At 38.8% G+C, this 13,839-nt stretch overlaps 1 protein-coding gene across 2 annotated transcripts in view; it reads left to right on the top strand.

Moving 5' to 3' along the window:
• kcnip1b (Kv channel interacting protein 1 b) overlaps positions 1-11,306 on the top strand; it is a 28,003-nt gene extending 16,697 nt beyond the window's left edge. The window contains exons 2-8 of one of the 2 annotated variants that reach the window (XM_030068821.1): positions 5,672-5,796; positions 6,627-6,696; positions 6,802-6,872; positions 7,020-7,127; positions 8,641-8,745; positions 9,262-9,324; positions 10,246-11,306. In XM_030068821.1, the coding sequence (XP_029924681.1) occupies positions 5,672-5,796; positions 6,627-6,696; positions 6,802-6,872; positions 7,020-7,127; positions 8,641-8,745; positions 9,262-9,324; positions 10,246-10,293 (590 nt within the window). In that variant the 3' untranslated portion in view covers positions 10,294-11,306. Of the gene's footprint in view, positions 1-5,671; positions 5,797-6,626; positions 6,873-7,019; positions 7,128-8,640; positions 8,746-9,261; positions 9,325-10,245 lie in introns of both variants that reach the window. The other variant, XM_030068820.1, reaches the window with a different exon arrangement.
• The last annotated feature ends 2,533 nt before the right edge of the window (positions 11,307-13,839 follow it).

A 13,839-nucleotide genomic window follows, 5' to 3' on the forward strand; every position in this document is an offset into this window, starting at 1 on the left:
GGCACTTTGACCATGCAAACCAAGCAGAGGAAACCATCCAGAGGTACGTCAACATCAGTCAGAAAGAGACGGAGAGGAGGCAGAAGAGAGGGGGACAGATAGACCAAACTAACAGAGAAGGGGATCAATTAAATAGCCAGAGAGATTATTTTCTTTCATATAATTATAACATTCATATAATCATTTCAGCAAGTGGCACAGATTGTTTATTATGTTGTTTCTATGGGGGCACATGCGCAACATCTGTGTATTTAAATGCTATTAAATTTGTGCCCTAGCATATTGTGTATCGACTGTCTATTTCCTTCTGCTGTCGTAATGAGATTTTTGGGACTTTAAGTCTGTTTAGTGCACAAATAAATTCATGTTTTATTCATTTGCATATATTCCAGCAGCTCCATCTCTTGTTTTTGCCATAGCATATTCACTTTAGTGACATTTCCATGGAATAACAATAAATTATTTAAGCAGGAAGTTGCACAGTCAGAGACAAGAAAAGGCAAAGTAATGCATTCAAATAAATACCCTGACATACCAGTTTCCTATGTATGTGAAGAGCCCATAGCATTGTTGCGGAACTGTTTGACGAGAAACAAATATAGGAAATATAGGGAATAAGCAACAATGAGTGAAAGTGACTGTGTAAACTGGTTGTTGGATAAAAATAAAGATTTCATGCAAAGAAGTGTGTGGCATCAGGCGAGGAGGTGAGGTGCGAGGCAGAACGCATGTGCCACGATCATGACTGAGGGGGTACAGGATGCCATAAATCTGGATGCCCTTGTGCAAGACGGGATCAAATTCAGTGCCTGTGACTCCACATTAATTCCTGTGTTTGTGCGTGTGTGTGTGTGTGTGTGTGTGTGTGCGCGCGTGTGTTTGTGTATGTGAGTGTGAGTGTGCACGGATAAGAATGAGTGAACGAAAGAGAAAGCGTATTGGATGTGTGTTTGTGCAGGAGCATGTGCATTAACACGCAGCTCACATATCATACCTCTCCCTGGCCTTATGCTTGAGAAGCCCGTTGTCATGGAGACTGGGTTGTGGGGCATAAGAGGAGAATGAGAACAATGCTCAGCTGTGCCTGTTGGATGAATGATAAAGTTGTAGCTCCTTGATGAAGGAGCAAAGTCGACACACCAGGAAACAAAGCAGTGACTCACTGTCCGATATTAGTTGTAGCACCCCACCAGATGAGAGTCATGTTTTGTGTTTGCTTTTACAAAGCTGGAAAATGTTGTTGATGTCAGATTAAAAAAACTCCTATTTTGTTGATTTTCATGTTTTAGCTTATATTGGAGCAGTACATCGTTCATCTTCTAAATTTCATTAAATGGAGTTAAGAAAATAAAATAACTCCAATCTATTAAAAATCTCTCAAAACTATGTGGGTTAATAAAAAAAAGTGTGATGGTCAAGCTTAAAAACAAAGCTTTTTTCTTAGTTCATGAAAACTTAACATTTTGAAGATGTATTTCACTCAGCAGAAATATATAATTTTGTAGTGAAATCTAGTTCTTGTGCCAGTTAACTGATATTTAATGTTTACAAAGATCTGTATCTCACATGATATATAGATGCAAATGGTCATGAGTTGAAACACTTTTGCTTAGTATTATGTAAGTGCTGTAAAATACAATTTTGCACTGGTGATGACGATGCTACAAGGGCAGATACTGAATATTCAGTGTAGCAGTTAACCACTGAAAGCGGATGAGTGAAGAGTCACTGAAAGTCCCTTGTGTACGGGCCATTAATCACATGGATTGATCTATGTGTTTTTCTCCTTTAATAATTAAAACTGGCTGTGGTTTTGAATAGCATTTTATAATTTATGGATGAGTAGATCATTTATGTTGAGAGGTGTCTCAAAAATTGCCTCTTCACAGGATCTGATATGGCTGTCTCTCATGCCATGATTGCACACCATTACATTTACTGGATCCACCCCCTCTGCACCTGCTCCTGCGGCTGATCGAAGCTCGCCATGTCTCTACATAGACAACACCGATCTGCCGTTGTCAGAACCTCCTTCTCCATCTTTGGCTTGAAGCTACCTCCATATTAAAACCATGTCTTCTTTCATCGCATACAAGCCATTTTCATTTGCAGTGTGGCAGTATGAATGGTGGCTTGTCAGCTGTGAAATCACCACCTGACACAGCCTTGTAATTATCACCACCACTTCATCACACAACACTTCTCTCCCAATAGATGCTGATGAGTGTTTATCTGCCAAGCAGCTGTTGCATCATTTACATGTCCATCCCAAGATGCCTTTTTTGAATGATGGTCCATAAATGGTTGATTCAGCTGGACCAGACTCATAGCAGACATTGATACAGCTTAGCATTACTGCCAGATGTATTTCATGACATTGTTGCCATGGGACTTGACAGTCAGCTTTGGTAATGTAGGTATGGTGCCTGAAACATCTCCATGAGAGAATCCCACACAAGTAAATCTCATAATTCAGATCTGGTAATCTGGTAATTTTGCCATTAAGCTGATCTTAAGCCCATGTCGTTGGTGTGTGGAAAGTGTAGCCCTAACATTAAAATGTTGGCTACATTAAAATGTTGATGCCCATCATTTACATAGCACAACCTTGCTGCTAGCTTTGTGGTGAATCATTTATCTCTCTGCTGCAGCTTCAGTTTCTAGCCTTTAACATAGTCTACCAATGCACTCATGTTCACCCTCAAAAAACGTATGAAAAATGGTTGGAAACAGTCGTTCTTAACAGGTTTTATAAGGTCAGCTCATGATGCATTCATTTGAACTCAGACCTCAGAATTGCTACCCTCTAAATTTCCAAAAAAAAAAAAATCTTCCTTTGAGTTTCTTTGTCTTGTGACCTTTCATTTATCCTGAGCTTGCATGGTGATTGCAAAGTTGTTGCAGGTTGGAAATTTAGAAGGTAAAGAGAGGAGAGCAGGACAATTATAAGTTGAGGTGAATGCAACATTAGCCAACTGTACATTCACACTGCAGAAGGGTGTGGATGCATACTGGTCAATGTAACACCTAATCATAAATGCCCAGAAAAAAACCCAAAACAAAACAAAACAAAAAAAAAAAACATTGGCATTTTCCGTTTCTGCAAACTGCAAATACACTGCAATTTGTATGTTTCTGAACCATAAAAAAAAAAGAAAGTTTCATGTGAACATGTAAACTTTAGCCAATGTGGTTGAGGTCGGGTCCACATCACTTGATTATGAAGTTCGATTCAATAGTAGTATTCATTTTAGCAAGCTTACACTAGCTAGCTGATATTAATGAACATTAGCTAATGTTTCCTAACCTTAACCATGACCTTTTTCCTAACCTTAAACACTGGTCTACTTTGAAAAACACCAAACCTATTCTTTGAAGATTTTGCATCAAGAGCTATGCATGTGTTCAAGCAGTTTCTATGGGCATACCCTAAATTTCAATGAGTGTCCCCATTCCTCATCCTGCCTCCCAGATAAATGGCCTATTTTCCCCGTTAATATCTAAAATATCCAGTTTTGCCACTTGTGCCACATTGTGACGCATCTACCATGTGGTGCTGTTCTCCTCTTACTCCCACAACATTTTTTTTTCACTCTGCCACCTCCTTCTTTCTCTCTTCCTGCTTCCCCACAGCTCCCTCTCCCACTTCCTCTCCTCTAATCAGCACCTCTGCCTCCTCTCTTCCCTCACTTTCATTTTCTGCCTCTACATTTATGATTACGCGATGATTAAAAGTCTTTAGGAATAAATATTTTATACTGAGCGGGTGAACCACAGGGGGAAAAAATGTACAAATTGTGCTTGACACCTTTTTATTCAATCCGGTCGATCCACGAATGCTCATGCATATCATGACTGTCTCCAGGACGTCTCCATGACAACGGCACCCGGTGAGATCGCAGCTGGAGCTCAGGGGAAGATGGAGGGGAGATTGAAAGGAAGCACATGGCACCCAAAGAACAATAGGTTTCAGATGATAACTGTACATTTGCATGGCCTGACTTCATTGATCATCAATATTCCAGATGTAACTAGAATCAGCAAAAACCTCAACATACAAGATAAAATCAGGCGAAAAGGAAACAGGTCACTAAAAAGGGCAAAATACCTTTTTCGGAATTATACATTTTTATGATAATTTGCTTAATCTATGGCTCATATCTACCATGTGAAAGACTGCTTTCAGATTCACACCTTGTTGTCTCTCGTTTGATCGTGGTTAACAGATATTAACCTCTCTGGATAAGAATATTGACTATACTCATGTTCTAGCGATATTCTAGGGACTTTTTTTTTTTTAATGTGGATTGAAAGTGAAATGTAATAAATTAAAGTGAGGATCCACATGAGTATGATTAACTAGATTTTTGAGCTAGAGGCAATTACTGCAGACAGAAATAAATGCAGCCAAGTATTTTAGGATCACTGACTTATCATCACATGCATGGTTCTGGGAACTGCAAAAAAAAAAAAAAAAAAAAAAAAAAAAATGAATGGCCAACAGGATCTTTGATAAAGGGGAAATGACTCAGACTTAGGGTGTCTGTAGAAGATGAAAAAAAAAAAAAGAAATACAAGAGAGCACTGCGGTGTTGAGGATTTCTCCTGATACCTTTTGTAGAATGAGTCACCGTTATTGAAAAGCAGCAGTATCCCCGGTGTTTTGATCTATTTCTATTTCTGAGTGAAAATGATGCTGACACAGCCCCAGTGGCACCCTACTAGGACTGTGTCTGTTTGGCATTGGTTGTCTCTGTTTCACTTTAATCTATCTGGGGCTCATTGCCAAGTCATCATGATATTGCTAATCAGCTTTCACTGTGCAGTTGGGGTTTTATGGAGTTTCGAACTTGTGTATTTGCACATTGTCACTGAATTGATTTTTTCAAGGATGCCTCATGTGATATCAGTTTGTCTTTGAGAAAAACGAAAACAGAAAAAGATGATTAGTATCTCATAGACCAAATGACTAAGCAACCACTTAGCCTCTGTTTATGTTAATGAGCTCTTATAGACGTACACATATAATTTTACATGTTAAAAATTTGTATAAAGTGAATTGTGCCTCCTCAACTCTTCTTCAAAGGACCTGAGGCTGCCAGTAAACTTAGATGTGTGTTTGTGCACTTGAGCATGTGTGTGTGTAAGTGTGTGTGTTGTGTCCACAGAGTGGTTTCTGGAGCATTGTATTCCCTTATACCTGCAGACAGTCTTAGTGATACACACTTGCCACGGCATCATTACCCACCATTTATTTCTACAGCACAAAATACCAAGCACAGTGTCGCCATCAGAAGAGTCCCTCAGTTCCTGGGGGAAAATCCAATTTGTCATCCTGTTCTGTTCAAATCCATCTGTTCCCCTCTCTCTACTGCCTTTGTGATCCCTCAAACACAATCTCACCTTTCCTCCCCCCTTATCTCCCCCTAATGTTGCCATCAATAAAGTCCCTCAGCTCCTTAGGGGAAATCCAATTTGTCAACTTGTTCCTCCCGTATCCATCTTCTTCCACTCTCAGCCTCCTTTGTGATACACTTCTGAAACATTTTTCTTGTCCTGTTATCATCTTTTTGAGACTATTTCTGAAACAAGGGCCGTAGGAGTTTTCAGATAACACACTGTACTGACATAACAATCTTTCTCTCCGTCTGTTTTTTCCCTGTCCCTGTAGATAGGACAGATGACGAGCTGGAGATGACCATGGTGTCTCACAGGCCGGAGGGTCTGGAGCAATTAGAGGCCCAGACAAATTTCTCCAAACAGGAGCTACAGATCCTCTACCGTGGTTTCAAGAATGTAAGTCTCTCTCTCTCTCTCGTTATCTTTGCTTTGGTATACTCAGTACTTTATCTTCCTTATTGTTAACTAAAGGTTCAACTACATAAAGCTGCTGAAGGTCTATTTAAGTGAAGACCCTTCAGACTCAACTGAAAAAAGAAAAAATGTAACAAGCATGCAATTTGTTGGTTGAGTCTACATGTCTCTCAGTATCAGCCCGACTCACTGATAACTTACATGGTTATTCCACATTTTTTGTCAGATCAGTCTCAAGGTTTTCACTTAAATCAGCCCCAAGCAATTTTTGTTATGCGTTCTGTCCTACATAATGGCAGCCAGGAACAGAAACAGTGAAGCAATAAATGCATGTTTCCTCGCCTGTCAGAACCATAAAACGGGTTTATTTTGTTGAATACATTGTTATTTATTTTCTCTCTCTCTGTCTCTCCCTGTGCCACAAATACATTTAACCTCTATCCGGCACTAATGGAAAGACTGTGGGACTTCATTCCAAAATGAGATTTTAAAAACTGTGACATGTTGCAACATATTATTAATATGAAAGCAAATTTAATTATAGATTGTCCTGAAAAAAATATATTGCTGGCTTTGGTTATGAAATGTTTTTTTTTTTTTTTTCTTCTTTTATCTGAATTAAGCATGCAAATTCTTCCTTCATATGCACCAATATGATCATGCACCCACAGGACACAGAATACTCAAATTCTCTGAAGACAAAACTGCTTTAAAACACTCATAGGTTGTCTTATCACATGTTTGTATTTTGGTCAAATTAATTTGTGTTAATGAGAAAAACTGTGTAGTTAGCAGTGTGCTGATTTCCACAGGAGTGTCCAAGCGGAGTGGTGAATGAGGAGACATTTAAACACATCTACGCACAGTTCTTCCCTCACGGAGGTAAAAAAGGAAACATCACCGTATCTCTTTTGCTGGTGTTAAACAAGCTTTTTAAAATCATAAGACCTTGTATATTTACTTGTTGTTATTCCTCTTTTATTGCAGATGCAAGCATGTATGCGCATTATCTATTCAATGCATTTGACACCACAAACAACGGATCCATTAAGTTTGAGGTAAAACCAAACATTCTCCCTTTTAATTCAGTTGCATGTCAATGAATATTCAGTTTCTACTCTTTTCTCTTCTTCAGGTCTGATAACTTTCCTTAAATATTTTTGTGCTTGCTGTCCTCTTGTTCTGTTTCCATGTGTTGCTGGCAGGACTTTGTAATGGGACTGTCTACGCTCCTGCGGGGAACACTGAGGGAAAAACTGGAGTGGACTTTTCACCTTTATGACATTAACAGAGACGGATACATAAACAGAGAGGTCAGTATGCACTCTCAATTTACCACACTTTGTGCGACATGAATAGGAATTGGCTGTCTGGTGCAGACTGCCATGAAGGTCATGGGTATTAAAGAACACCAGTCCCTCCAATCGATATCTGATCACACAAATGCAGAAAACACTGTCCAGTCCATCTCATATTCCTCAGCTGCTACCCGATGGCATTGAGCCCCTTACTGTGAACATAATTTCTTCAAGTAAGATTCTGAACAGCGGCAGTGGTTTTCAACCTTTTTTTCAATAATGTACCCCTTTAGAAATATTTTTTGAGCCAAGTACCCTCTGGCCAGTGCAAAAAAATATGTGGAGAAACAAATGTCCTCGCTCCATGACCTTGGCAGCAGATTTAAACCACAAACACACACATATGACACCTTCGGGAAACCTGGAGGGAATACCAACTTTAAAATGTGCTTTATAAAAAAAAAATATATACATTTTTTTTTAAAACTTATAGCATTGGCTATTCTTTATGGTTTTTTTTGTTTGTTTTGTTTTGTTTTACTATGCATGACTGACATTTTGTAAATTAACATGTTGAAAAAAAAAAAAAAAAAAAAAAAAAAAAACTCACGTATCCCCTGCAGTACTCCAGTGTACCCCTAGGGGTACGTGTGCCCCCATTTGAGAACCAGTGTCTTAGGACATAGGGAATCTTACTATCAGGTTGCTGTTTCAGACACTGATGGAGCTTGGTTGGACCTCTGCATGGAGGATTCTTTTGAGAACCACTGTCCTAAGACATAACATCTCTGTTTTTAGAACCTATAAATCATGTTTGACACCTTAGTATGTTCTTGGATTTGTCATTTAGTCATTTAGAAGAGTATCAAAAGCAGAATATGTGTTTGCACAACCTCAGCTCTGCAACCTGAACAAAAACCTTTAATCAAGAGCGGCGGACCAGACTGTGGTCGCTCATTGAAAAGCCTGTGTGTTTGACCCACTCGCCCCCTTTAGACTACATCATGTTACTGCTCCTTAACACAACCGCGTACTTTTGATACTGGGCTGGTTATTGAATAGCTTGTCCAGCAGACTGCATTTTTTACAATACTTCGTACAACATGAGTTGTCAAAGCAGTATATCACAGCTGATCAGATTGTGGCGTGGCTGTAAAACATAAACTGTAAAACATTAAGCCTCCAGTAGATATCGTATTGGCAAATATTTGATTGCGAAATTTGAGGATATCTTGCTTTGAGTGTGTTTTTATGTGTAAAAAATATTGCTAAACAAGTAGTTATCAGACGTTTTGTACTTATAAATATCAATATTGATACTGGCCTGAAAAACCCATTGATACAGCTCTATTACTGTAGGCATATGCATGTTTGTCTCATGTTTGATTAGATAATGATACTATGTCTGCTTTTTGTAAATAGGCTGTCATCCAGGCCCAGACAGTTTTCCCCATGGGGACAGTAAGGTTTATGTTACTGTTTCTAACATGTGCCTCTAACCACAGTGTGAATCCTTCTGCTTTTTCAGGAGATGACAGAGATTGTGAGGGCCATCTATGACATGATGGGCAAGTACACCTACCCTGCAATTAAGGGAGATGTCCCGCAGCAACACGTGGATGCATTTTTCCAGGTTAATTCATCTGCACATAATATACAGTATAAGATAAAATAAGCTTAGCATAGCATAACATCACATAACATTAAAGCCAACAACCCAACATTAAAAGATGCTTAAATGACGCTTTCCCTCCAGATTCCTCATAATGTTCAAACAGTAGGGGGTAAAACAACCTTGTTGCCTCTTATCACACCCCAGTAACTTCTCCAGCGAATGTTTCTGCTTTTACAGAGTAACAAGCTTTGTGCTATTGCTGTATCCATTTTCCCCATGGGCAATTGCAGTTTTGCAATTATGCAAATGAACTATTCTCAGTAAATATAGCAAGAGAGTGGTGTTTAGTCTTGCTGCCAAACTGTTACTGCAGAAAAGCTCTCACAAATGACGAGGACCATGTTTTGTTCAGTTTACTGTCACACTGTGTTGTTTAAGTTGCTATAATCACATTTCCACAATGCCAATGTGATGAAATACATCCTGAAATTCATTAATGTAAATTATGTGTTGTGATGATTTGTTTTTCCACAGAAAATGGACAAAAACAAAGATGGGGTTGTGACTTTAGAGGAGTTTATTGTAGCGTGCCAGGAGGTACGTAGTTTTCTGCATCGTTATTGCTGAAAAAATTATTGCATGACGGCGCGCGCACACACACACACACACACACACACACACACACACACACACACACACACCTTGATGGCCAGCTTCTTTTACACAATCTTGTCCTGCCCCCTGAGGATTTCATTGTCTGCCATGAAGAGCAAGGATAACATTGCCAGCAGTTTTAACACATTAAATAGACAGCAGCAGTGGGGAGTAGTGGAGGGGAATAGATCACTAATATTTATGAATTTACTTACACCTGGCTTTTTCAGGGTGTCATTAATAGGATCAGTCACTGATTAAAATCTAAATTACTAAATACGAATTTAGTAATTCAATACAAGCAGATATTTAGGTGTTCATAAGGTAAATACAAGCAGATATTTAGGTGTTCATAAGTGTTTGCCAATGTAAGTATTTATGAGATGTATTCACAAAGCATCCAGAGGTCAACATCTGCTTAAAGAAGTTTAGAAACTAGGTGCATGTTGGCTCTGTAGAATAAGGACAAAGGAAGGTCATATCTAAAGCTGCCATTTTTATGCACCTTGTACATACGGCTGGGCTTACAATACACTGAAAAAAATCCCCATTTTAACCAGACATTTAGTCCCATAATCAGTGTTTAAATCAAGAAGTGAAAAACTTGGCCAGTGGGATGAAATAAGCACACTTGTTTCCAATGTAGATTCAGGATTTTTTTTTTTTTTTTTTTTTGTAATTGATTAGCATTGGAAATAACTTGCATTATACTAAATTTTTCCACTTGTTTGGAGAACAAACAAGGTTTTAACACTGAATAGGGGACTAAATGACTTGATGGAGAAACTAAAATGGAGATCGCTTGCACAACTGTTCCCTCACTGTATCGCTCTTCCGTAATTATTTTTCTTATCTTCTCTGCAGGATGAAATGATGATGAGATCCATGCAGCTCTTTGAGAATGTGATGTAGGGCAAGAGAAGATGACGGAGACAGAGGAAGAAGTGGAAAATGAGAGAGCTTGGCGTGTGTGCGTGTGTGTGGATGCATATGTGCAATACATCCAATCTCTCCTCCTCCTCCTCCCATTTTGTCCAGCACTGGTCTGGATGCAGCCAGAATCCCCATTAACAACATGAATGAAGGGACTGGGAGAATGACTGATCACTCTTTTGAACTGGGATTATGCTTGTAGCCTTCTTGTGGAGTTTTTTTCTTCCCCACAACACACCAGGACTCATATCAGGCTTTGATCTAAGAACAGTGTTGTCAGTCCTGTCTTGGAGATGGGCCTGGTAAAGACAGACATACTCCTTCAGAAGGCTCCTCCCGCCCAGCGAAGAGCTACAGTTCAACCAGCAGAACCGTTTCTTTTTTCTGCCAAAAGATGCTCTTTTGTGCCAAAATAAAATGCATGCTTTAGCCAGAGGTTTTGAATTATCTCCAAAAGTTTGCCAGATTTGTCAGAGGACTTGGGCCATAAGAGCCTCAATATTTATCTCATGCATCCAGTGGTGAACAGATATGACATATGCTGGAGTGTCATGTTTTGTTTTCACTGATGCAACAAGCCTGTACTTTTGTTTTGGCCTTGCTGTCGCTTGCTTGTCTAGTATGTTTGATGCTAGTTATAATGCTGAAGAAATGCAAAAAGAGTACATGTCATGGGTATTACATATAATGAGGTTGTGTATTTGCGTGTGTGTGTGTGTGTGTGTGTATGTGTGTGTATGCATCTGTACGTCTATTTTCTGTCTGTGGGTCAGTCTGTACCAAGGTTTTATTGAAATGAAAAGAGAAAAAAAAAAATAGATTTTGATTCTATTACATTTTCACCTTATGCTTTGCTTATTGTGGTCAAATAGATGTGCTGTCTAAAACTAAAAATGCATTGTGGAAAGTGTGCAATTAATTTTCAGTTTTCAAGTTGAAGTGCCAGTGAAACAAAGATGCTGTCATATGAATTCGTCAGGAATAGGCTTGTTTATGATATAAGCAACACCTTTTTTTTCGAGATTTTTTTTTTTTTTTTTTTTTTCGAGATCGAGATTCAACATAAACTTTATTGTCCACAATGAGAAACTTGCCTTGGACATGCATAGCTGCTACATAAAGAGAGGACAACAGACCGCGGACAATAAACTGTATTGTTGGTCTTAATGACATGTGGGTCTTGCTCCTATTCATATCATAATCTAATGACAGTCAGATAATAATAACTGAGTGAAACATTTCACGCTGGAAACCGGGAAAAACATGTAAGGAATCAAAACATTTCTGTTTGTGTGCAGCGGACATTTGCACCACTAAGAGTATCAGATAATAAAACAGTTTTAAATGGGAATACCAGTGAATGTCAGCTTTGGAATGTGCTCTGCTGATGCCATCAAGGACAGCTCCATCTGCATCTGCACCAGTGAACATTTGGTACTGCCTCTTCTATCCAAACCAGATCTGCCATGTCACTCTGATGTACTGATACAGGCAGAATAAAGTGGAACGGCTGACTCCTGCAGTATCAAGAATCACCCTGTCAATCACAACATATTAGTCATTTAGAACAAAGATCATGGTCATAAAACAAAACTCACCTGGCTGCATTTCTGGGTGAAATGGTTTACGGCCATATGTGAATGTCCTATTTGAGTTCTGAGAATAAAGACAGAATTTTGAGCTTAATCTCTTCTGAGATTAAAGCCAGAGGTCAAATTAAAATCCTCCGCCACAGCTCAGACACGACAATCCCATTCAATCTTTGATTCGCTGTCAGAGGAACAACTCTGTGCTGTGCGGTACATCAATGTGACATCACAGGGTCTTGGTTTCCTGATGTCGTGTTTTGGAACAGAATTGTTAAATCTCACAAATTCCAATTAAATGATTCTAAGCCATAATAATTATTATGTGAATTCTTACACAGAGTTGTTTCAGCCATAGCCTTTTTGTGTGTGTGTGTGTTTGCATACACATGTGACTGAGGAATGCCCTGTTTTTTTTTCTTCCATATCATGCAGGTGCAAGTGACTGACAAAAATGCCCAAGCCTATACAAAATCTGTCCAAGCATCAGGCAAACACTGCATGCATTACCACACACACCAGCTTTTAGCCTGCAGACAGAGATCCAAGTTGGACTGCTACCAATAAAAGCTATATGAGCTATGTGCCAAGAATGCAGGCTTTTACTCTCCTCCACAATAAACTTATTTCTGACAAAAAGATCTGACTCCCTCTGAAAGGTCAATACCATAAAGATTCCAGTCAAAAATAGAAATACACTATTCTCAGAATACATACAACAAAATACAGAGTGTTTGAAAAATTGCAGCCAAATGCAGCTATGGATAATATTTTTTCTTTTCTTTTCTTGTTACATATCACCTATAGTTTTCAAGTTGCATTTTAGGTATAAGTACAAATAAGGAGTTTAATCTCTTTAAGGACAATTTGCATCACCCTTTCACTTCTGCGCTGAAAAACAATTGATGTGGAGTTGAGCCGTGAAGTCCAAAATCTGGCTGCCTACTGCATGATTTCACTGGGTCATTGGGAAACATGTTTTCACATGATTTCACACAAAACATTATTCACGCTGCACTGCATAAGGGTTATCTGACATGCTCTTCTTTTCATTTAATCAGTCTCATTCACCCAGCTGCACAAAGGGCACATGGGTGTGTGCCTACGCTATACAGTGCACATCAGTTATGTCTATAGGATGAGGTGTGGAGTTGCCATGGCAACCGCTGGATTGTGCTATTGTGCCATGCCAGAGATAAGCACATAATATTGTCCAGTGATGAGGATATCTGCAGCAGATTAGCATGCCATAAGTATTTGAATTATTTTGAGCACAAAGTATATAAACAGTTATTTTGACATACATCAGTGTAGAGATTGTATTCAGTTCAAACACCTAAGAATGTACTTCTCAATATCTAACTTGAATAAAGGTTTTTTGTCCAGTGTGGAGAAATGTTTTGCATAGACATTGTTTCTGGCTGGTAATCCCTTTTTTAAATAGACCACTGTATGGTAAGAGGTAAGAACACCACAATTTAATTTCTGTTTTGTTCTCCAGACCTTTAGAATAACTTATTTCTTCTGTGTTATTTAATTTATGCAGATATAGCAACTTCAGCACTCAGGTTGCCCTCTCTTAGAAATTTGCCGGTGTATGCAACATTTTGATTGCTTTTGCAGTGGTTCAAAATTTAGAAAGATTCTTTGTTGTTTTATGAGAGTAAATAGTGACATCTGGCTGTCAGATCTTACACACAATATCTATCTCTGCATTGGTAAACTTGTTAAATTTTTAGGCTGGAGCATGCACACTGCCACTTTCAGGTGGGCCACATACAGTATTTTGTCCTGGGGATGCACTTTCCTACACAAGAATATCCATCTTAATAAGACATAGTCTCATAGTACACAAGCCAATAAACTTGGTCATAGAAAACAAGATTTTAAGAATCAATATCAGACTTAAAGGATTTATTATTGCAATACATATCCATCT

Source organism: Myripristis murdjan, chromosome 14 (assembly GCF_902150065.1).
Source record: "Myripristis murdjan chromosome 14, fMyrMur1.1, whole genome shotgun sequence".
Lineage (NCBI taxonomy): Eukaryota > Metazoa > Chordata > Actinopteri > Holocentriformes > Holocentridae > Myripristis > Myripristis murdjan.